This window comes from Lethenteron reissneri, chromosome 61, assembly GCF_015708825.2.
Source record: "Lethenteron reissneri isolate LAM-NWPU_2019-01 chromosome 61, ASM1570882v1, whole genome shotgun sequence".
Classification (NCBI taxonomy): domain Eukaryota; kingdom Metazoa; phylum Chordata; class Hyperoartia; order Petromyzontiformes; family Petromyzontidae; genus Lethenteron; species Lethenteron reissneri.
Window position 1 is genome coordinate 6525653 of NC_083839.1, and position 21223 is coordinate 6546875.

The 21223-nt window shown below is 60.3% G+C and overlaps 1 protein-coding gene across 1 annotated transcript; it reads right to left on the reverse strand.

Annotated features, from left to right (window-relative positions):
- Positions 1-11910: 11910 nt before the first annotated feature.
- LOC133358374 (insulin-like growth factor-binding protein 2) lies at positions 11911-18459 on the reverse strand. Its single transcript, XM_061576679.1, is given in 5 exon segments — positions 11911-12489; positions 13605-13745; positions 14839-15197; positions 17826-17973; positions 17975-18459. Coding segments are annotated over 5 exon segments (1065 nt in total). The 5' UTR covers positions 18248-18459; the 3' UTR covers positions 11911-12345.
- Between the last annotated feature and the right edge of the window lie 2764 nt (positions 18460-21223).

The window sequence follows — 21223 nt, forward strand, 5'->3', positions numbered from 1 at the left end:
GCGCCTCCTCCTCCTGCTGACTCCCCGGGTGGTGGGCAAGGGGCAGCGGTGGGGGGGGGGGGGGGGGGGCAGCGGTGGGGGGGGGGAGGGGGCAGCGGCGGCGGGGGGGGGCAACGTGCGGGCTTAGCCTAGGGCTAGCGGCCCCCATGACCCCCGTGACCCCTCGTTGCCCCCTCGTGCTGTGCGCCTCTGCCACGTGCGCCGTGCCCATGTGCTTGCGCAGCGAGCTGCGTCGGTGTATCGCTTGACGCAGCCAGCCACCTTGCAAAGGTACAGCTTCTTAAGGCGGTGGGGGGGGGTGAGGATAAAAGTTCAAGGCGCAGCCCTGCATGATCGAGGTTATTATTCTTGTAAGGGCTTGAGGAAAGATCTTGATGACGACGATTGGAGGAGGGAATTCGAAGGTGGAGCAATGTGAGGGTGAGTGAGTGAATGCGTGAGTGGGTGACTTGAGTGTATGATTGGGTGAGTGTGTGGGTGTGTTGTTATGACCTGCAGTGTGGTAAGTGGATGAGTGAGTGAGTGGATGAGTGAGTGGGTGACTGAACGAGTGACTGATCAAGTAAGTGGGTGTGTTATTATGACCTGCAGTGTGGTAAGTGGGTGAGTGAGTGGGTGACTGAGCGAGTGAGTGAGTGACTGAGCGAGTGAGTGGGTGAGTGAGTGGGTGACTAAGCGAGTGAGTGGGTGACTGAGCGAGTGAGTGGGTGAGTGAGTGGGTGACTGAGCGAGTGAGTGGGTGAGTGGGTGATTGAGCGGGTGAGTGGGTGACTGAGCGAGTGAGTGGGTGAGTGAGTGGGTGACTGAGCGAGTGAGTGGGTGAGTGAGTGACTGAGCGAGTGAGTGGGTGATTGAGCGAGTGAGTGGGTGACTGAGCGAGTGAGTGGGTGAGTGAGTGACTGAACGAGTGACTGATCGGGTGAGTGGGTGTGTTTTTGTGACATGCAGTGTGGTAAATGGGCCAGTGAGTGGGTGAGTGAGTGGGTGAGCGAGAGGGTAAGTTGGTGAGCAAGTGAACGGGTGAGTGAGGTGAGCGAGTGTCTGTGTTGTGAACTGCAGCGTGGTGGTGGTGGTTACGCTGTGTGTGGATGAGACGAAACAGCCAGCGTCAACATCGATGGAGTAATTCAAGAAGTTCACGGGAACAGCGTCTACGCCAGTAGCCAGAGAAGAGCAAACGGACCCCGCGGTGAGCGAGTGAATGGAGTGAATCCGTGAGTTTCGGCTCATCAATCACGCCGACTGATTTCCATCAGGTGCAGCGAAGGCCGAGGGAGGGGGGGGACTGGGCGATGATGTCAATGTCCATGTTTTACTTGGCCGCGTTGGGGCCGTAGTGGCCGCCGTGGCAGCCCCCCCCCCCCCCACTGCCCCACCACGTGCCTCAAATGTGGTTCTCATTTCCTACAAGCGACGTCCGCTGTAATTGGAGGCGACGGGAGCGTGGAGCCAAGTGGAGGCCACGTGGAGCGAGCGCGACTCGGCGTCCGTGCAGATGCTCGTCAAAGCGCGCAGTTTGCCAGCGCCCGGCTCCTCGGAGCCAAGAAACCGTGAGGTGGTGGGGTGGGCGGGGAGGTGAACCTGAACGTGTTTAGAGGTGTATTGGTCTTCTTGGTTCTTTCGGTAAAGTCACGTAGAAGGGAAGTAATAAAATAATAAAAATAAAATAATATTATATTATTATATTATTTCATTATGTTTTTTTTTTACTTCCCTTCTACGTGACTTTACCGAAAGAACCAAGAAGATGAATCCCTGCAGTCACGAAAGCTTTAAATCGAGGTGTATCGGTATTATTGTTTTGAGAGGAGTGGAGGGTGTGGAGTGGGGTTGGGGAAGGGAGGCATCTCGCCAGCAATTCGCCAGCGCTGGGATGAAGTTCATCTGCTGCTGCTGCTGTTCGGCCTCCGGTCGGCTCGTTCAATGCTGCAGCACCGCGACGGCGATCCGCACACAGCGTGGGCTGCGTCCTGATGTCGCCCTCAGATCATCGCCCACAGATCGTCGCCCGTAGCGTACACCTCCAATTGTTGTGCTTACACGGCTCGGTGTCAGCCTGCTCCCTTTCGAGTTCTCTCTTCGGGGTAAAAACAAATCGACGAGGGTAAGGCTACCACGATATAATTGACCACGGTACGATATGCAGCTACACGATATAATTACCCACGATACGATATACAACTTTACCATATAATTGGCCACGATACGATATGCAACTTCACGATATAATTGGCCACGATACGATATGTGCAACTTCACGATATAATTGCCCACGATACGATATAGAACTTCACGATATGACGATTACCCGTGATATCGGCGCTCCGTTAAGTAATGCCCCTTGAAGTTATGCAATCGCAGAAATCAGTGTGGCCGATGGGACGGGGGGGACTTTATACTGGTAGGAACCTCCTGGTTACACCAGCCCACAGGGGATTATTGTTTCCGTCGGTCCGTCGTGCAGGGAGGGGCTAGGTGGAGAGGGAGGGGCTGGGTGGGGAGGGTGGGGAGGGGCTGGGTGGGGAGGGTGGGGATGGGTGGGGTGGGGAGGGTGGGGAGGGGCTGGGTGGGGAGGGTGGGGAGGGGCTGGGTGGGGAGGGTGGGGCTGGGTGGGGAGGGGCTGGGTTGGGAGGGTGTGGAGGGGCTGGGTGGGGAGGGTGTGGAGGGGCTGGGTGGGAAGGGGCTGGGTTGGGCTGGGGGGGAGTGGGAGCGGTGGGGCCGGGTGATGAGTTGGCTGGTCACCCCGTGGTGCCCTTATAAAACTCAACGTTTAACCTACTCACGCCGGCTTGTGCCCGCCCTCACAGTCGGCCATATTTGCGGAATACACCACGCCGCCGTTGACCCTGGCCATTGACCGAGCAGGAGTGTGTTTTATTCTATGCGGGGGACATTTGAGTAGGAGACGAGTATTGAACAAAGCATCTGGCGTTTTTCGGACAGGAGAAAAAAATCCCACCACCTGCCACGGTTCCACGAACCAACTCATCACCCCCCCCCCCCCCCGCTCGGCCATACTGAGCGCCAGTGGTTCCGCGGATCACGGGGTGGGGACGACTGGCCCTGTGCGTGACGCTCGTGAACATGATCTTGGTGACGCTGTGCGGGCTGTCCACGTGCTCCGAGGGAGTGCTGCGGTGGAGCACGGCAGCCTCGGAGAGGTGCGCTCCTCTCTGCGTTCCTGTTTCTCGAGAGAAATTCACGGGTTGAGGGTGGGTGCTGGTGGGTGTTGGTGGGTGTTGGTGGGTGTTGGTGGGTGTTGGTGGGTGTTGGTGGGTGTTGGTGGGTGTTGGTGGGTGCTGGTGGGTGCTGGTGGGTGTTGGTGGGTGTTGGTGGGTGTTGGTGGGTGCTGGTGGGTGTTGGTGGGTGTTGGTGGGTGCTGGTGGGTGTTGGTGGGTGTTGGTGGGTCCTGGTGGGTGTTGGTGGGTCCAATCGAAAGGTCGCCTGCTTCGGGTACGTCCACCTATTAACACGTCTGGCGAGCGTGGAGGAAGAGACCAATGGCAATTATAACCGGACCAGGACACGCTGCTGGCGGTGGGACTGTGTCGCTCGGCTGGCCTGGGAACGCCTAGGAATTCCCCAGGAAGAGCTAGAGTCTGTGTATAGTCGTGTAGTAGTGTAGTGTATAGTGTAGTGTATAGTAGTGTAGTGTATAGTAGTGTATAGTAGTGTATAGTGTAGTGTATAGTAGTGTAGTGTATAATAGTGTATAGTGTAGTGTATAGTAGTGCATAGTGTAGTAGTGTATAGTGTAGTAGTGTATAGTAGTGTATAGTGTAGTAGTGTATAGCGTATAGTAGTGTATAGTGTAGTAGTGTAAAGTAGTGTAGTAGTGTATAATGTAGTGTATAATAGTGTATAGTAGTGTATAATGTAGTGTATAGTAGTGTAGTGTATAGTGTAGTAGTGTATAATAGTGTGTAGTGTAGTAGTGTAAAGTAGTGTATAATAGTTATAGTAGTGTATAATGTAGTGTATAGTAGTGTGTAGTGTAAAGTAGTGTAGTAGTATAAAGTAGTGCATAATGTAGTGTATAGTAGTGCAGTGTATAGTGTAGTAGTGTATAGTAGTGTGTAGTGTAGTAGTGTAAAGTAGTGTATAGTAGTGTATAGTGTAGTAGTGTAAAGTAGTGTATAATGTAGTGTATAGTAGTGTAGTGTAGTAGTGTATAGTAGTGTAGTGTATAGTGTAGTAGTGTATAGTAGTGTATAGTGTAGTAGTGTAAAGTAGTGTATAATGTAGTGTATAGTAGTGTAAAGTAGTGTATAGTGTAGTAGTGTAAAGTAGTGTATAGTGTAGTGTAAAGTAGTGTATAGTAGTGTAGTGTATAGTGTAGTAGTGTAGTGTATAGTGTAGTAGTGTATAGTGTAGTAGTGTAAAGTCGTGTAAAGTAGTGTATAGTGTAGTAGTGTATAGTGTATAATAGTGTATAGTAGTGTATAGTGTAGTAGTGTAAAGTAATGTATAGTAGTGTATAGTGTAGTAGTGTATAGTGTAGTGTATAGTAGTGTATAGTGTAGTAGTGTAAAGTAGTGTATAGTAGTGTATAGTGTAAAGTAATGTATAGTAGTGTATAGTGTAAAGTAATGTATAGTAGTGTATAGTGTATAGTGGTGTATAGTAGTGTATAGTAGTGTATAGTGTATAGTGGTGTATAGTAGTGTATAGTGTATAGTAGTGTATTGTATAGTGTATAGTGTAGTAGTGTAGTGTATAGTGTAGTGCTGGACTCCGTTGCCAGGGACAGGGAGGTGTGGACCGCCACCACCCAACACGCCGCCGCCTTGACCCCCGCCAGCACAAGCGGACTGATCAACGAGCGATCGTTCGACGTTCCCCGCAACTCACACCGAGGTCGCCACGAGCGCGCTGAGCAACGGAATCAAAAACACACACACACACAAACGTGAGCGCCCGCGGCGTCGCGTTGCTGCCGTCAAGAGACCCGCGCGGTCTCTCGCGCTCATTTATATTTTTGCCGCAGATAAATCATCGCTCGGAGGAGGAGGAAAAAAATAAAATAAAAAAACACGCGAAGTGAATGACTAAACGTGAGGCTCGGCTAGGGGTCTCGGCGGCCTCCGAACAATTGCTCGCTGTGTCCGTGCCAGCCGTTGTCTCAACACAAAGGGCCCCAATGTTTTGCAGCTTTTGCTCTAGAGCGAGGCTTTCTTGGCTTTTTGCTGGACCGTTCTAAATTTAAACATCGCGTTTCGAACATTTTATCTTGACCCTCATTCTCCCCGTGCCAAAACGAAAAAAAAAACTGCCGCGTCTGGCTCCAGCGAACATCTGGAATCGAGCGCTTTTAAGATTTAAAACTAAATTGAGAGCGATAGAGAAGGGAAAAAAAAACAAACAGCGACCGGGAGGCCAGGCAGCGGTGCACGAGGAGCGCCGTGGTTGCGGTGGTTGCGGTGGTTGCGGTGGTTGTCGTGGTTGCGGTGGTTGCGGTGGTTGCGGTGGTTGTCGTGGTTGCGGTGGTTGCGGTGGTTGCGGTGATTGCAGTGGTTGCGGTGGTTGCGGTGGTTGCAGTGGTTGCCGTGGTTGAGGTGGTTGCCGTGGTTGCGGCAGTTGCGGTGGTTGCGGTGGTTGTGGTGGTTGCGGTGGTTGTCGTGGTTGCGGTGGTTGCGGTGATTGCAGTGGTTGTCGTGGTTGCGGTGGTTGCGGTGGTTGCAGTGGTTGCCGTGGTTGAGGTGGTTGCCGTGGTTGCGGCGGTTGCGGTGGTTGCGGTGGTTGTGGTGGTTGCGGTGGTTGCAGTGGTTGCGGTGGTTGCAGTGGTTGCGGTGATTGCGGTGGTTGCGGTGGTTGCGGTGGTTGCAGTGGTTGCGGTGGTTGCGGTGGTTGCAGTGGTTGCGGTGGTTGCGGTGGTTGCAGTGGTTGCGGTGATTGCGGTGGTTGCGGTGGTTGCGGTGGCCACTCTCGGCTCTGCGAAGCTGCCCATGCTTCGATTTAAAGCTTTCGTGACTGCAGGGATTCATCTTCTTGGTTCTTTCGGTAAAGTCACGTAGAATGGAAATAATATTTTATTATGACTTGCCCACGCTTCTTCACGAGCGAGCCGTCCCGCCGAGAGCATGCGGCTTGCGGTGGCTGCCTGGCACCAGCGGCCGCCGACTGCCCGGAGGTTCGGGCAGAGCGAACGGCAGCCGCGGGGTTCCCGGTACCCTGAATCCGACCGAGCGTGGCAACACCGAGGGGCAGAAGCCGCGCGCCCCACGGGACCCGTCGCGCTTAGCCACCACTTATTTTTCTCAGAATCGGTGGACAAAGTTAATTTATTACCCGCCTTGCAATATTTTTATTTTTACTGTTTAATGCGGTGGCTCGCACAGCCCGGCGGCTCCAGCCCCGTGCCTGCCAGCCGGGAGGAAACCGCGGCGATGCCGAGGTTGGGACTTGGGATTGAGGACTCACCTTGCCGGCAAGGCGCCGGGGGTTCGCTCAGCAGCCGGGTGCTAGTGACGGCCACCCAGCCGCGCGCTTCGCAAGGCCGGGGTCAATCGACGCCGTCCTACTCGGCTGTTGGCGGCTTAAACGCTCGGGCTGATGACAAAAAAAAGAACCTCGCTTTAAGCGGTAGCAGTTTTCACGATCGATTAGCGATTACCAAAAATCGGTCATCGATTGCAGCGGACCAGCCACCAACAAGAAGGAGCTCGTTTGGCCCAAATCCACCCTGACCAGACGTGCCATTATAAAAGCTGGGAGTACCCACGTTACACCCCACCACATGGGATATGGCGATCGACTGCTGCGTAATCAATACTGCTGATCGGGCAGAGGTGGAGTTTGAAGAAAATTGCACCGTAGTTTCGCCTGCCGCCTGCCGCCTGCCGTGCCGGGAGATCGATTCGGACCGACAGACCCGCGGGCGGCAGTCGAGTTACTCACCGGTGACTCATGGCCTACCCGTACCCGGCCGCACCAGGGTCGCGGCCGGGTACCCGTACCCGGCCGAGTACGGGTAGCCGGGTATCGGGTAGGGTACGGGTATTGGGTACCCGGTTGCGACCTCTGCCGCAGCCAGAACGGCACCGCGTGCCGGGGTCCCACGCGGCGCATCGCCGCTCCCTTCCACCGCTTTGCTGAACCCTACCGAACGCCGCGAGGGCCACAGCTCGCTGCTGCGGCCTTGTTGGGGCCATACAAAAACACGCACACACACACACACATGTTGTTCCCGTGCCAGTGCATCGCCAGCAGGCCCGTCGCCCTAAAAGGTCGAGTTGCATCGTTCAGGGAGCCGAGCTCGAACCGATTTGGCAGCACGTGCGTCGACTCTACGCGGGGGCTGCGGGGCAAATGAAGGCGCCAAACTCCGGTCGATGAATAAACAAAAGTCACGTTTATTTGACGAGAGCAGCAACGGAAATCGAGCGCACCACACGTCCTCGGCGCGCCTGTGTTACGCCGAGCCCACCGTGGTCCTATCGTAACGTGAACTGGTTCACCGGCGTAGCAGCGACGGGCATCTCCGCGTCCGCTTCGAGTGCGGGAACGCGCGTGCGAGCGGCACGCTTGGTTATTTCCCCAGCGTTCTCCCCCCCGACATGAGCTGAAAAAAGTGCTGGGCTCTTCTGATGCCATCAACACAGGATGCAGGCAGAAGAACACAGCAACGAAAATATAATAATATATGGTGGTGGTGGTGACGATGGTGATGACGATGGTGACGATGTTGATGACGTTGGTGACGATGGTCATGACGATGGTGACGACAGTGATGACGATGGTTATGACGATGGTGACGATGGTGATGAAGATGGTGATGATGGTGATGAAGATGGTGACGACAGTGATGACGATGGTGATGACGATGGTGACGATGGTGATGAAGATGGTGACGATGGTGATGATGGTGATGACGATGGTGACGATGATGATGACGATGGTGACGATGGTGATGACGATGATGACGACAGTGATGACGACGGTGATGAAGATGGTGATGACGATGGCCACACACTCGCCGGCAAGCGCTGGGGGCATGTCACGGTCGCCTCATCCCCACGGGGCTGTTGGGGGAACGCGCCGAGCGGACATCAACAAAAGGGCACCGTCGAAGTTTGAAGGCGTGAGTGAGGGAGTGAACGCGTTTTGCCGAGCTCGGCCAGAGGTGATGGGAGGGAATTCCAATGTGGAGGAGACGGATAATTGTTTCGAACCGAAGTGCAGTGGCTGAGTGGGGTTTCAAGTGAGTGGGGTGAGCGGGCGAGCGAGCGAGTGAGTGAATGTGTTTGTGACCTGCAGTGTGATGGATGAACACAGTCGAGATGAAGCAGTCTCGTGGACAGAGTCCTCGGCGCCACGAGTAGAGGAACGTGGCAAGCGACATTCGTGGGAACGATGACTCTGCCTCGCTGCGATCCGTGAGTCAGCAACAACTTCCACGCGGGACCGAAGATTGTTGCCCAGACCCCGGGAGGGGAGCTTACAAAACTTAATCATGAGGTGGAAGAGAGAGAGAGAGGAGAGACACGAAGAGCCTGCGGTTTGTTGTGCTTGGCCGTGTCGATTTCAGGGGCCTTTGTTTGGGTTTTTTGGCAGGCGCAGTGCGGCGTGCGCGCCACGTGGAGGCAGCCAACTTTGCCGACCGCACGGGACTCCACTCCAGCACCCCCTCCCCGCACGCGGGAAGCCACCCCGACACATTACGACACATTACGCAAATCATTCATTGCCGCGGGTGCCCTACAGAGTCATCGGCGTTCGCTGTCGGTGTTAACTGGCGGCCGGAGCTGAGCGCAGGCAGCGGCTGCTGTGACGCTACTGGGGGGCTGGGAGCCTGTTGGGGGGGGGGGGGGCTGGGAGCCTGTTGGGGGGGGGGGGGGGGCTGGGACCCTGTTGGGGGGGGGGCTGGGAGCCTGTTGGGGGGGGGGCTGGGAGCCTGTTGGGGGGGGGTCTGGGAGCCTGTTTGGGGGGGGGGGCTGGGAGCCTGTTGGGGGGGGGGGGCTGGGAGCCTGTTGAGGGGGGGGAGCTGGGAGCCTGTTGGGGGGGGGGGGCTGGGACCCTGTTGGGGGGGGGGGCTGGGAGCCTGTTGGGGGGGGGCTGGGAGCCTGTTGGGGGGGGTCTGGGAGCCTGTTTGGGGGGGGGGGCTGGGAGCCTGTTGGAGGGGGGGCTGGGAGCCTGTTTGGGGGGGGGGGCTGGGAGCCTGTGGGGGGGGGGGGGCTGGGAGCCTGTTGAGGGGGGGGGCTGGGAGCCTGTTTGGGGGGGGGCTGGGAGCCTGTTGAGGGGGGGGAGCTGGGAGCCTGTTGGGGGGGGGGGCTGGGAGCCTGTTGAGGGGGGGGAGCTGGGAGCCTGTTGAGGGGGGGGAGCTGGGAGCCTGTTGGGGGGGGGGGCTGGGAGCCTGTTGAGGGGGGGGGCTGGGAGCCTGTTGGGGGGGGGAGCTGGGAGCCTGTTGGGGGGGGGGCTGGGAGCCTGTTGAGGGGGGGGGCTGGGAGCCTGTTGAGGGGGGGGGCTGGGAGCCTGTTGAGGGGGGGGGCTGGGAGCCTGTTGAGGGGGGGGGGCTGGGAGCCTGTTGAGGGGGGGGGGGCTGGGAGCCTGTTGAGGGGGGGGGCTGGGAGCCTGTTGGGGTGGAGCTGGGAGCCTGTTGAGGGGGGGGGAGCTGGGAGCCTGTTGAGGGGGGGGGGCTGGGAGCCTGTTGAGGGGGGGGGCTGGGAGCCTGTTGAGGGGGGGGGGGCTGGGAGCCTGTTGAGGGGGGGGGGCTGGGAGCCTGTTGAGGGGGAGGGCTGGGAGCCTGTTGAGGGGGGGGCTGGGAGCCTGTTGAGGGGGGGGGGGCTGGGAGCCTGTTGAGGGGGGGGCTGGGAGCCTGTTGAGGGGGGGGGGCTGGGAGCCTGTTGAGGGGGGGGAGCTGGGAGCCTGTTGAGGGGGGGGGCTGGGAGCCTGTTGAGGGGGGGGGCTGGGAGCCTGTTGGGGTGGAGCTGGGAGCCTGTTGAGGGGGGGGGCTGGGAGCCTGTTGAGGGGGGGGCTGGGAGCCTGTTTGGGGGGAGGGGGCTGGGAGCCTGTTGAGGGGGGGGGCTGGGAGCCTGTTGAGGGGGGGGCTGGGAGCCTGTTTGGGGGGGTGGAGCTGGGAGCCTGTTGAGGGGGGGGGCTGGGAGCCTGTTGAGGGGGGGGCTGGGAGCCTGTTGAGGGGGGGCGGGCTGGGAGCCTGTTGAGGGGGGGGGGCTGGGAGCCTGTTGAGGGGGGGGGGGCTGGGAGCCTGTTGAGGGGGGGGGGGCTGGGAGCCTGTTGGGGGGGGGGGGCTGGGAGCCTGTTGGGGGGGGGGGGCTGGGAGCCTGTTGAGGGGGGGGGGGCTGGGAGCCTGTTGGGGGGGGGGGGCTGGGAGCCTGTTGAGGGGGGGGGGCTGGGAGCCTGTTGAGGGGGGGGGGGCTGGGAGCCTGTTGAGGGGGGGGGGGGCTGGGAGCCTGTTGGGGGGGGGGGGCTGGGAGCCTGTTGGGGGGGGGGGGCTGGGAGCCTGTTGAGGGGGGGGGGCTGGGAGCCTGTTGAGGGGGGGGGGCTGGGAACCTGTTGAGGGGGGGGGCTGGGAGCCTGTTGGGGGGGGCTGGGAGCCTGTTGAGGGGGGGGCTGGGAGCCTGTTGGGGGGGGGGGGCTGGGAGCCTGTTGAGGGGGGGGGGGGCTGGGAGCCTGTTGAGGGGGGGGGGGCTGGGAGCCTGTTGGGGGGGGCTGGGAGCCTGTTGAGGGGGGGGCTGGGAGCCTGTTTGGGGGGGGGAGCTGGGAGCCTGTTTGGGGGGGGGCTGGGAGCCTGTTGGGGGGGTCTGGGAGCCTTTTGAGGGGGGGGGGCTGGGAGCCTGTTGAGGGGGGGGGGCTGGGAGCCTGTTGAGGGGGCGGGGGGGCTGGGAGCCTGTTGAGGGGGGGGGGGCTGGGAGCCTGTTGAGGGGGGGGGGGCTGGGAGCCTGTTGAGGGGGGGGGCTGGGAGCCTGTTGGGGGGGGCTGGGAGCCTGTTGAGGGGGGGGGCTGGGAGCCTGTTGAGGGGGGGGGCTGGGAGCCTGTTGAGGGGGGGGGGGCTGGGAGCCTGTTGAGGGGGGGGGGGCTGGGAGCCTGTTGGGGGGGGGGGCTGGGAGCCTGTTGAGGGGGGGGAGCTGGGAGCCTGTGAGGGGGGGGGGGCTGGGAGCCTGTTGAGGGGGGGGAGCTGGGAGCCTGTTGGGGGGGGGGGCTGGGAGCCTGTTGAGGGGGGGGGCTGGGAGCCTGTTGGGGGGGGGGGCTGGGAGCCTGTTGAGGGGGGGGCTGGGAGCCTGTTGAGGGGGGGAGCTGGGAGCCTGTTGAGGGGGGGGGCTGGGAGCCTGTTGGGGGGGGGGCTGGGAGCCTGTTGAGGGGGGGGAGCTGGGAGCCTGTTGAGGGGGGGGGCTGGGAGCCTGTTGGGGGGGGGGCTGGGAGCCTGTTGAGGGGGGGGGCTGGGAGCCTGTTGAGGGGGGGGGCTGGGAGCCTGTTGAGGGGGGGGAGCTGGGAGCCTGTTGGGGGGGGGCTGGGAGCCTGTTGAGGGGGGGGCTGGGAGCCTGTTGGGGGGGGGGCTGGGAGCCTGTTGGGGGGGGCTGGGAGCCTGTTGAGGGGGGGGGCTGGGAGCCTGTTGGGGGGGGGGGCTGGGAGCCTGTTGAGGGGGGGGGCTGGGAGCCTGTTGGGGGGGGGGGGCTGGGAGCCTGTTGAGGGGGGGGGCTGGGAGCCTGTTGGGGGGGGGAGCTGGGAGCCTGTTGAGGGGGGGGGCTGGGAGCCTGTTGGGGGGGGGGGCTTGGAGCCTGTTGGGGGGGGGAGCTGGGAGCCTGTTGAGGGGGGGGCTGGGAGCCTGTTGGGGGGGGGGGAGCTGGGAGCCTGTTGGGGGGGGGGAGCTGGGAGCCTGTTGGGGGGGGGTTGGGACCCTGTTGAGGGGGGGGGGCTGGGAGCCTGTTGGGGGGGGGCTGGGACCCTGTTGGGGGGGGGGCTGGGAGCCTACTGGGGGGGGGGGGCTGTATTTCTATCTGCACCATATCCGGTGTTGCTGAACTCCGGATCCTGCTCCGTGTATCCATCAGCCCCGAGCCCAGTAAGTTGAGATGTCACATTTCTCTGGCAGCGTAGCGAGCGAGTCTACGCGTAGCGCAACCGCCGTTCGATTCCCCACGGAGCGGCCCGGAGGGAGGCACGGAGAGCCGAGGCAACGCAACAACGAGCATTCGAACTCCGCAACCCTCTCTCTCCGCACAATAAGCCATCGCCCCTCATCTCTTCACGTCAACAAGTGTCCCCCACCCTGCCCCCCACCGTCTCGCAACCCCCGCTCGTGGCCTGCAGCGACAACGACCGCCGTCGAGGGAGGAGACCCGAGGGGGCGCGGGGGGGGGGGGGGTCGTGCACCCCCACTCCGAAGCGTCACTTGCGGTTGGGCGTCTCGGGTCCGCGCCGCGCGGCGCAGTCGAGGTCGCCGCGCACGACGGGCGAGCCAGGCGCGTGCACGCCCGTGTCCGCGTGCACGCACCAGCACTCGCCTCGCTGCCCGCTCAGCGACGTGCGGCACTGCGCGCGGCGGCGGCGCGAGCCGCAGCACGCCGGGGGAGGGGTGGGGAGGGGGGTGGAGAGGGAGGGTGGGTGAGGGGGGGGGAGGAGAGGGAGGGGTGGGTGGGTGGGAGGGGAGGGAGGGTGGGTGGACGGGAGGGAGGTATGGAGGGGAGGGAGGGTGGGAGGGAGGGTGGGTAGAAGGGAGGGAGGGGAGGGAGAGTGGGGAGGGAGGGGAAGGTAGGAGGGAGGGGAGGGAGGGTGGGTGGAAGGGAAGGTAGGAGGGAGGGGAGGGAGGGTGGGTGGAAGGGAGGGGAGGGAGAGTGGGAGAGGAGATGGGAGGGGAGGGAGGGGAGGGAGTGGAAGGTAGGAGGGAGGGGAGGGAGGGTGGGAGGGGAAGGTAGGAGGGAGGGGAGGATGGGAGAAGAGGGGGGAGGGGAGGGAGGGAGGAGAGGGAGGGGAAGGTAGGAGGGAGGGGAGGGAGGGGTAACGTCACGCAACGAGCAGTAACAACAGGGGCTTGCCACCCTCGGCTGGTAGAGGCCGTCACAGATGAATGAATGAGTGAGCAAGCGAACGAACGAGCGAGTGGACGAGTGGGTGGGTGGGTGAGTGAGCGAGTGGATGTGTGGGTGAGTGGGTGGGTGGGTGTGTGGGTGGGTGGGTGGGTGTGTGAGTGAGCGAGTGGATGTGTGGGTGAGTGGGTGGGTGGGTCAGTGGGTGGGCGAGTGGGTGGGTGGGTTAGTGGGTGGGTGGGTGAGTGGGTGAGTGGGTGGGCGAGTGGATGTGTGGATGGGTGAGTGAGCGAGTGGATGTGTGGATGGGTGAGTGAGCGAGTGGATGTGTGGGTGGGTGAGTGGGTGAGTGGGTGGGTGGGCGAGTGGATGTGTGGGTGGGTGAGTGGGTGGGTGGGTGAGTGGGTGGGTGGGTGAGTGGATGAGTGGGTGGGTGGGTGAGTGGGTGGGTGAGTGGGTGGGTGGGTGGGTGAGTGGATGAGTGGGTGAGTGAGTAGGTGAGTGGGTGGGTGGGCGAGTGGATGTGTGGGTGGGTGAGTGGGTGGATGTGTGGGTGGGTGAGTGGGTGAGTGGGTGAGTGGGTGGGTGGGTGAGTGGGTGGGTGAGTGGGTGGGTGGCCACCTGCTTGGCGTGGTAGAGGCCGTCGCGGCTGCAGTTGGGGATGTAGAGGAGGTAGAGCTCCTCCAGTGGGACGCGCTCCTCGCGCGAGCGCCGCTGCAGCCGCTCGATCTTCTCCACCACCGCCTCGAGCTCCTGCAGGCACTGAGCAGCAGCAGCAGCAGGAGCAGCAGTAGCAGGAGCAACAGCAGCAGCAGGAGTATGAGCAGCAGCAACAGGAGCAGCAGCAGGAGCAGCAGCAGTAGCAGGAGCAACAGCAGCAGCAGGAGCAGCAGCAGCAGCAGGAGGAGCAGCAGCAACAGGAGCAGCAGCAGTAGCAGAAGCAGCAGCAGCAGTAGCAGGAGCAGCAGCAACAGCAGCAGCAGCAGGAGCAGCAGGAGCAGCAGCAGGAGCAGCAGCAGCAGCAGCGTCCACCAGCAGCACTTGAGCAGCGGCACTACCAGCACCGGTGTTCATTGCGTGCTCGTGAAGGGGTCGAGGGGATGGGTGGTGGGGTGGGTGGTGGTGTGGGTGGTGAGGTGGGTGGTGGGGTGGGGTGGGTGGTGGGGTGGGTGGTGGGGTGGGGTGGGGTGGGTGGTGGGGTGGGGTGGGTGGTGGGTGGTGGGGTGGGGTGGTGGGGTGGGGTGGGGTGGTGGGGTGGGTGGTGGGGTGGGTGGTGGGGTGGGTGGTGGGGTGGGGTGGTCCAGGACTGATTCTGATTTCACTCCCACCGACTGCTGTTAGCCGGTTGCCGGGAATCGAACCGGCGTGGCTATAATCTTCATATTTCGATTTAAAGCTTTCGTGACTGCAGGGATTCATCTTCTTGGTTCTTTCGGTAAAGTCACGTAGAAGGGAAATAATAAACTAAGAAAAATAAAACATAATAAAATACAATTTTCACGACGTTTCAGCCACAACGCAAGCAGCCGTCCCCAGGTGAAGAACAGCGTCCATTCAGACGCTGTCTTTCCGACAGCCCTGTTTCGGGCGCAACACAAGCGTCCGTCATCAGGTGGGAAATCATGGCCTGCTGCCCCAGCAGCTTATGTTGCGCCCGAAACGTCGTGATTTATTGTATTTTCTACCCACGTGACTTTACCGAAAGAACCAAAAAGCACGGCGTGGCTACGTTCGCTGCGCTGCGCGCTCCCCACTGCACCACCGCCCCGGCTCGCTGCAACCTGCACCACCCAGACCCACCCCCCCACCCCACCCCTCCTCACAGGTGGCAACCAACCCCCCGGCACCCACTCACCGGGCCGTGCCTCCCCCAGGGCTTCACGTGCCGCGGGTTGGCGCTGCCCTCCGGCAGGGCGTTTGGCCGAAAGTTCGCGTGCTGCCTGCCGGCTTGCTGCTGCTGCTGCTGTTGGGGGAGGCTGCGTCCACCGCCCTCCCTGCTGCCGTTGTGCATGCGGCGGCGCTCCTGGCCCTGCTTCTGCACGCGCTCCCGATGCACCGCCACGGACTTGCCGTCGTCGGGATGCGAGGTCCGCGCCGGCAGGGGCAGCGGCTGGGGTTGCGCGGGTCCTGCTGCAGGGGGGGCTCCTGCACCGTCGACGTTGCTCGCGACGTCCGCGGACGAAGCCTCCTCGTCCTTGTCCGTGTTGTTCGCCTCTGCGCCACGGGCACCGTTAAACATTCCACCATCTCCTCCACCACCTCCTTCACCTCCTCCTCCTCCTCCACGCAGAGCCCTCTCTTGAGAGACCACTTCTACGTTCCGTGTTTAGACCCCCCCCCCCCCCCGTCTCTCTGCTCTCTGTGTGGAAACCTGCGTTTATATGCGAATGAGGATGGAGTTAATAAAATAATAAAAATAAAACATGATAAAATCATTCTCACGACGTTTCGGCCACAACGCAAGCAGCCGTCCTCAGGTGAAAACCAGGTCTGTCGGGGAGACAGACAGAGACGCTGTCTCCCCGACAGACCTGGTTTTCACCTGAGGATGGCTGCTTGCGTTGTGGCCGAAACGTCGTGAGAATTATTTTATTATGTTTTATTTTTATTATTTTATTACTTCCCTTCTACGTGACTTTACCGAAAGAACCAAGAAGATGAATCCCTGCAGTCACGAAAGCTTTAAATCGATAAATGAGGATGGAGTTACTGATGATGATCATGACGGAGTAGCGATAGTGAATGAAGCCTCACAGAGCATTTGGGCACAATTGTAGTGGTGGTGGTGGTGGGTTCGTGCCGCGCGTCGTTCTTGTGCGTGCGCTCGAGAGGGAACCTCATTCAAGAGCCGAATGGCTCACAGGGTTATTCCTAATAAATGAACTTGAACTCATGGGAATCGCACTTTTGAGGAGGCCACACAGCCCAGGCGCTCGGCTCCCAGACACAACGACCAACCCCCGTGACGCCGATCGTTATTGCCCGCAGTGCAAGGTTAATCATTACCCGTGTCAACATGTTTACGAGCGCTCTCGCCGTCATCGCTCAAAGGTCCAAGTGATTTCCCCTCTCTATATTTAAGGCCCCGTCACAGAGACGGCCTCTCTCTTTGTGCCGATACGTGTTCTCTCTCTGTGTGTATCTTTATGATGTCTGTCTGCTTATATGTCTGCCTATAGTTTTCTGGTTAGATTTTTGTTGCTATTTCTTTTATACCTGACGATGAAGATTGCTTGTGTTGCAATCGAAACGTCGTAGTATGCTATTATTTAATTTATTATTTTATCTTTATACGTGACTTTACCGAAAGAACCAAAGAATAATTCCTGCAGTCACGAAAGCTCCAAAATTAAGATTGAATGTTTTTTGTAGTTAGATCGCGTCAGTATAAATGTGTCGTAGCCCTACACCACCCGACACAGCCAATCAGCAAAGGATTTGTCACGTAATCAAGACGCCAATTAGTTCCTAGTATAGTGTGTGTGGTGCAGTGTGTAGTGTACTGCTTCAGCCCAGCGGCGTGTTGGAGAGCAAATCCACAACATTTACAATTTGAGTACGACGTTTCGCTGGTAATTACATCCAGCATCATCGGACGATTATCAATAATATTGGTCGCGAAAGCCTGCGCGTTAAACTGATACTCCCCCTCCCCGCACCCCCTGCTCAGATGAGCGGTGCCCATCAGCCGCGGCGAATATTCCGCAAGCCCGTGTGCGAGCCCAACCGGTGCTCGATCAATAAAAAGGATACGAACCGGCAAATCGCGAGTCGCTCCCTCTAACCCCTCGCTGATCAACCTGGGCCCTGTCTGCGCACTCCCCCCGAGTGCGCAGTTACACCTAACCTGGCACAGCAGTCATCCCATAGCTGCTGCTGCTGGGTCTGTCCCCTGACCTCCTCCTGCACGTAACCTGGCACAGAATTCAACCCATGGCACCTGCTGAGTCTAGTCCCGTGACCTCCTCCTGCACATAGCCTGGCACAGCAGTCATCCCATGGCTGCTGCTGGGTCTGTCCCGTGACCTCATCCTGCACATAGCCTGGCACAGCAGTCAACCCATGGCACTACCTGGATCTGTTCCGTGACCTCTTATTGCACCTAGTCTGGCACAGCAGTCAACCCATATCACCTGCTGGGTCTGTGACGTGACCTCCTGCACCTAACCTGGCACAGCAGTCAACAATTGACACCTGCTGGGTCTGTCCCGTGACCTCCTCCTCCTGCACCTAGCCTGGCACAGTAGTCCACCCATGCCACCTGCTGGGTCTGTCCCGTGACCTCCTCCTCCTGCACCTAGCCTGGCACAGCAGTCAACCCATGGCACCTGCAGGGTCTGTCCCGTGACCTCCTCCTGCACCTAGCCTGGCACAGCAGTCCACCAATGGCACCTGCTGGGTCTGTCCCGTGACCTCCTCCCCCTGCACCTAGCCTGGCACAGCAGTCAACCCATGGCACCTGCTGGGTCTGTCCCGTGACCTCCTCCTCCTGCACCTAGCCTGGCACAGCAGTCCACCCATGGCACTTGCAGGGTCTGTCCCGTGACCTCCTCCTCCTGCACCTAGCCTGGCACAGCAGTCCACCCATGGCACCTGCAGGGTCTGTCCCGTGACCTCCTCCTCATGCACCTAGCCTGTCACAGCAGTCCACCCATGGCACCTGCAGGGTCTGTCCAGTGACCTCCTCCTCATGCACCTAGCCTGGCACAGCAGTCCACCCATGCCACCTGCAGGGTCTGTCCGCAAATATCGCCCAGGTGGATCTGGGCCCTCGAGGGAGTGCTCAGCGGGAGCACCGCGTCCCACCCAACCCCAAACCCCTAACCGAGCCCCACCGCTCACCGCGCTTGGCGCTGCTGGTGCAGATGCCGCGTCCACGCACCAGCGAGTGCAGGGGTCTCTCCTCGCCGGGCCGCGGGTAGCAGCGGAGACCCATGCCGCAGCGCGGTGTGTACACCCCGCACGCCTCGCCCTGGCGCGCCGCGCACACCCGCGCAGCACCCGCAGCCCGGCTCCCGCGCCAGCTCGGGGCACCACGGGGGCGCCGTGGGGCAGCGCGACAGCGTCTCGGTCGAGCACGGCGGGCAGCCGAAAGCGGACTGCGTCTGCGTTGCGTCGACGAGCAGCGATGATGACGAGGAGGAGGACGAGGAGGAAGAGGAGGAAGAGGCGGCGCGTAAGCACGGAGCGCGTGCCACGGCCGTGAGCAGCACGAGGGAGCTCAGCAGGAATCTCGACATCGTCGCCAGCGTCGTCACCGACATCGTCGGTCGTGCTGCTCGCACGAGACCTGCTGACAACAACAACAACGACGACCACCTCCTCCTCCTCCTCCACTGGATGACGGGGAGATGGCAGGCGAAGTCGCCACGGCGTGCGCGCGCGCAGGCCCCCGCCCCTCTCTCCTCCCTCCCCCCTCCTTCACGCAGCCGCGCAGCTCGTGGAGACGGCGATCCTGGGGATGGGACACGGCCGGGTGGAGAGAGGGGGAGGAGGTGGCAGGGAGGGAGGGGGAGGAGGGGGCTGGGAGGGAGGGGGAGGAAGAGGCTGGGAGGGGGAGGAGGGGGCTGGGAGGGAGGAGGGGGCTGGGAGGGAGGGTGAGGAGGGGGCTGGGAGGGAGGGGGAGGAGGAGGCTGGGAGGGAGGGAGGGTGAGGAGGGGGCTGGGAGGGAGGGGGAGGTAGAGTCTGGGAGGGAGGGGGAGGAAGAGGCTGGGAGAGAGGGGGAGGAGGGGGCTGGGAGGGAGGAGGAGGCTGGGAGGGAGGGGGAGGTAGAGTCTGGGAGGGAGGGGGAGGAAGAGGCTGGGAGGGAGGGGGAGGAGGTGGATGGGAGAGAGGGGGAGGAGGTGGCTGGGAGGGAGGAGGAGGAGGGGGCTGGGAGGGAGGGGGAGGAGGAGGCTGGGAGGGAGGAGGAGGAGGGGGCTGGGAGGGAGGGGGAGGAAGAGGCTGGGAGGGAGGGGGAGGAGGTGGCTGGGAGGGAGGAGGAGGAGGGGGCTGGGAGGGAGGGGGAGGAGGAGGCTGGGAGGGAGGAGGAGGAGGGGGCTGGGAGGGAGGGGGAGGAAGAGGCTGGGAGGGAGGGGGAGGAGGTGGATGGGAGAGAGGGGGAGGAGGTGGCTGGGAGGGAGGAGGAGGAGGGGGCTGGGAGGGAGGGGGAGGAGGAGGCTGGGAGGGAGGAGGAGGAGGGGGCTGGGAGGGAGGGGGAGGAAGAGGCTGGGAGGGAGGAGGGGGCTGGGAGGGAGGAGGAGGCTGGGAGGGAGGGTGAGGAGGGGGCTGGGAGGGAGGGGGAGGAGGAGGTTGGGAGGGAGGGAGGGTGAGGAGGGGGCTGGGAGGGAGGGAGAATGAGGAGGGGGCTGGGAGGGAGGGGGAGGAGGAGGCTGGGAGGAGGGGGCTGGGAGGGAGGGGGGAGGAGGAGGAGGCTGGTAGGGGAGGGGGCGGAGGGGGCGGAGGGGGCTGGGAGGGAGGGGGCGGAGGGGATGGGAGGGAGGGCGAGGAGGGGGCTGGGAGGGAGGGGGAGGAGGGGGCTGGGTGGGAGGGGGAGGAGATGGCTGGGAGGGAGGGGGGGAGGTGGATGGGAGGGAGGGTGAGGAGGGGGCTGGGGGGGAGGGTGAGGAGGAGGCGTAGTGGGCGAGGAGGGTTTTCGCCCCCCCCCCCCCCCGGGCGAGGTGGGCTGGGTGGGGATGGAGGCACCACGCCGAGTCTCGCGGTCCGCCTCAGTCGACGCTGGCGGCGTCACTCACCACAACGCTGCAGTGGGGGGCTATGAGGGGGGGGGGGGCGTTAGGGTGGCCTGCGGTGGAAGTGGAGGGAGGGGCTCAGTGCCGGATAAGTTAGTGCGGGGCATGTCGCATATGATGTTATAAAAGGGCCCTAAATGCAAAAAAAAATCACGTAGATATTAAAACAGAAATGTTTTACTCGCATAGTAAAGTAATTGTATTTTATCATTTGCTATACAGCCAGACAATACCACAAATCGCTCGCCTTAGACACACGGCCATTCATAAAAGTTGAAGGCGGTATCGTACTATAGTAATAAAGCACGTGCAGGATCACCGAATCAAAATTGATGGCTTGAAAGAAAGCATTTAGCGCGTGGCCCATGAAAGTACGGGGCCCGTAGCTACTACGTATGTTGTAGTAGCTGCATATTTAGCATCTACTACATATGTAGTATATTTAGCTATATATAGCTAAATTTCGATTTAAAGCTTTCGTGACTGCTGGGATTCATCTTCTTGGTTCTTTCGGTAAAGTCACGTAGAAGGGAAATAATAAAAGAAAAAAACATAATAAAATATTAATTTTATTATGTTTTATAAATTAATTATTTTATCATGTTTTATTTTTCTTTTTTTATTGTTTCCCTTCTATGTGACTTTACCGAAAGAACCAAGAAGATGTAGTAGCTACTTTTGCTACTACGACTGCCACCGAGGGTCGCTTTCATTTCCCCGGAGGAGGAGAATAATAATAATAAAAACCACCACGTCTGCGCATGGCTCTGGTACAATGTCACCGTTGTTGTTGCTGCTGCTGCTGCTATCATCACGGCGTTTGTTTTACCCAGGGAAAGCCTCACTGGGTCTCAAGACTCCTGCCAAGTTCTCGCGGCAGGCAGGAAAGCTATCGACGTGCGAGATAAGTCGGTTGGGCCGTGATCAGACTCGTGAGACACTCCCTCCGCCAAGCCCACGAGGTTCTGACGGGCAACAAGAAGAAGAGCGTTCATTGTGCGTGGAGGGAAGGAGCGTGGAGGGGGAGAAGGGATCCCTTACTGGGAGCAGAGTCTAAGCCCGAACTCCCCCCCCCCCCCCCCGTGCCTGCCCTAGCAATGCCACTTTGCGAAACAGCGCCGCAGGCAATGCCTGGGGCATCTCTCAGCATCCATTATTATAGAATATTTTTAATTATGATTAAACAAGGACCCCGATACAAAGCGCCAGCGACAGTCGGGGTGGGATGGGGGGGTTCATCTATCCATTATACTGGTAGGAACGAAGTGGACCAGACCACCAATAGATTAATGTGTCCGTCCGTCCGTTTAAACCTGTCTGCGATAACTCTCTTAGCGCTGCGTGTATGACCTATCCGGACGAGTCTAATATATTAGCGAGGAAGTTGAAAGCAGGGGGTGGTTGATCTTGGATGATTCTAGATTTGAAGTTTTTGGTGACTGCAAGGATCCATTCTCTTGGTTCTTTCGGTAAAGGCACGTAGGTAAAGAAAATAATAAATAAAATAAA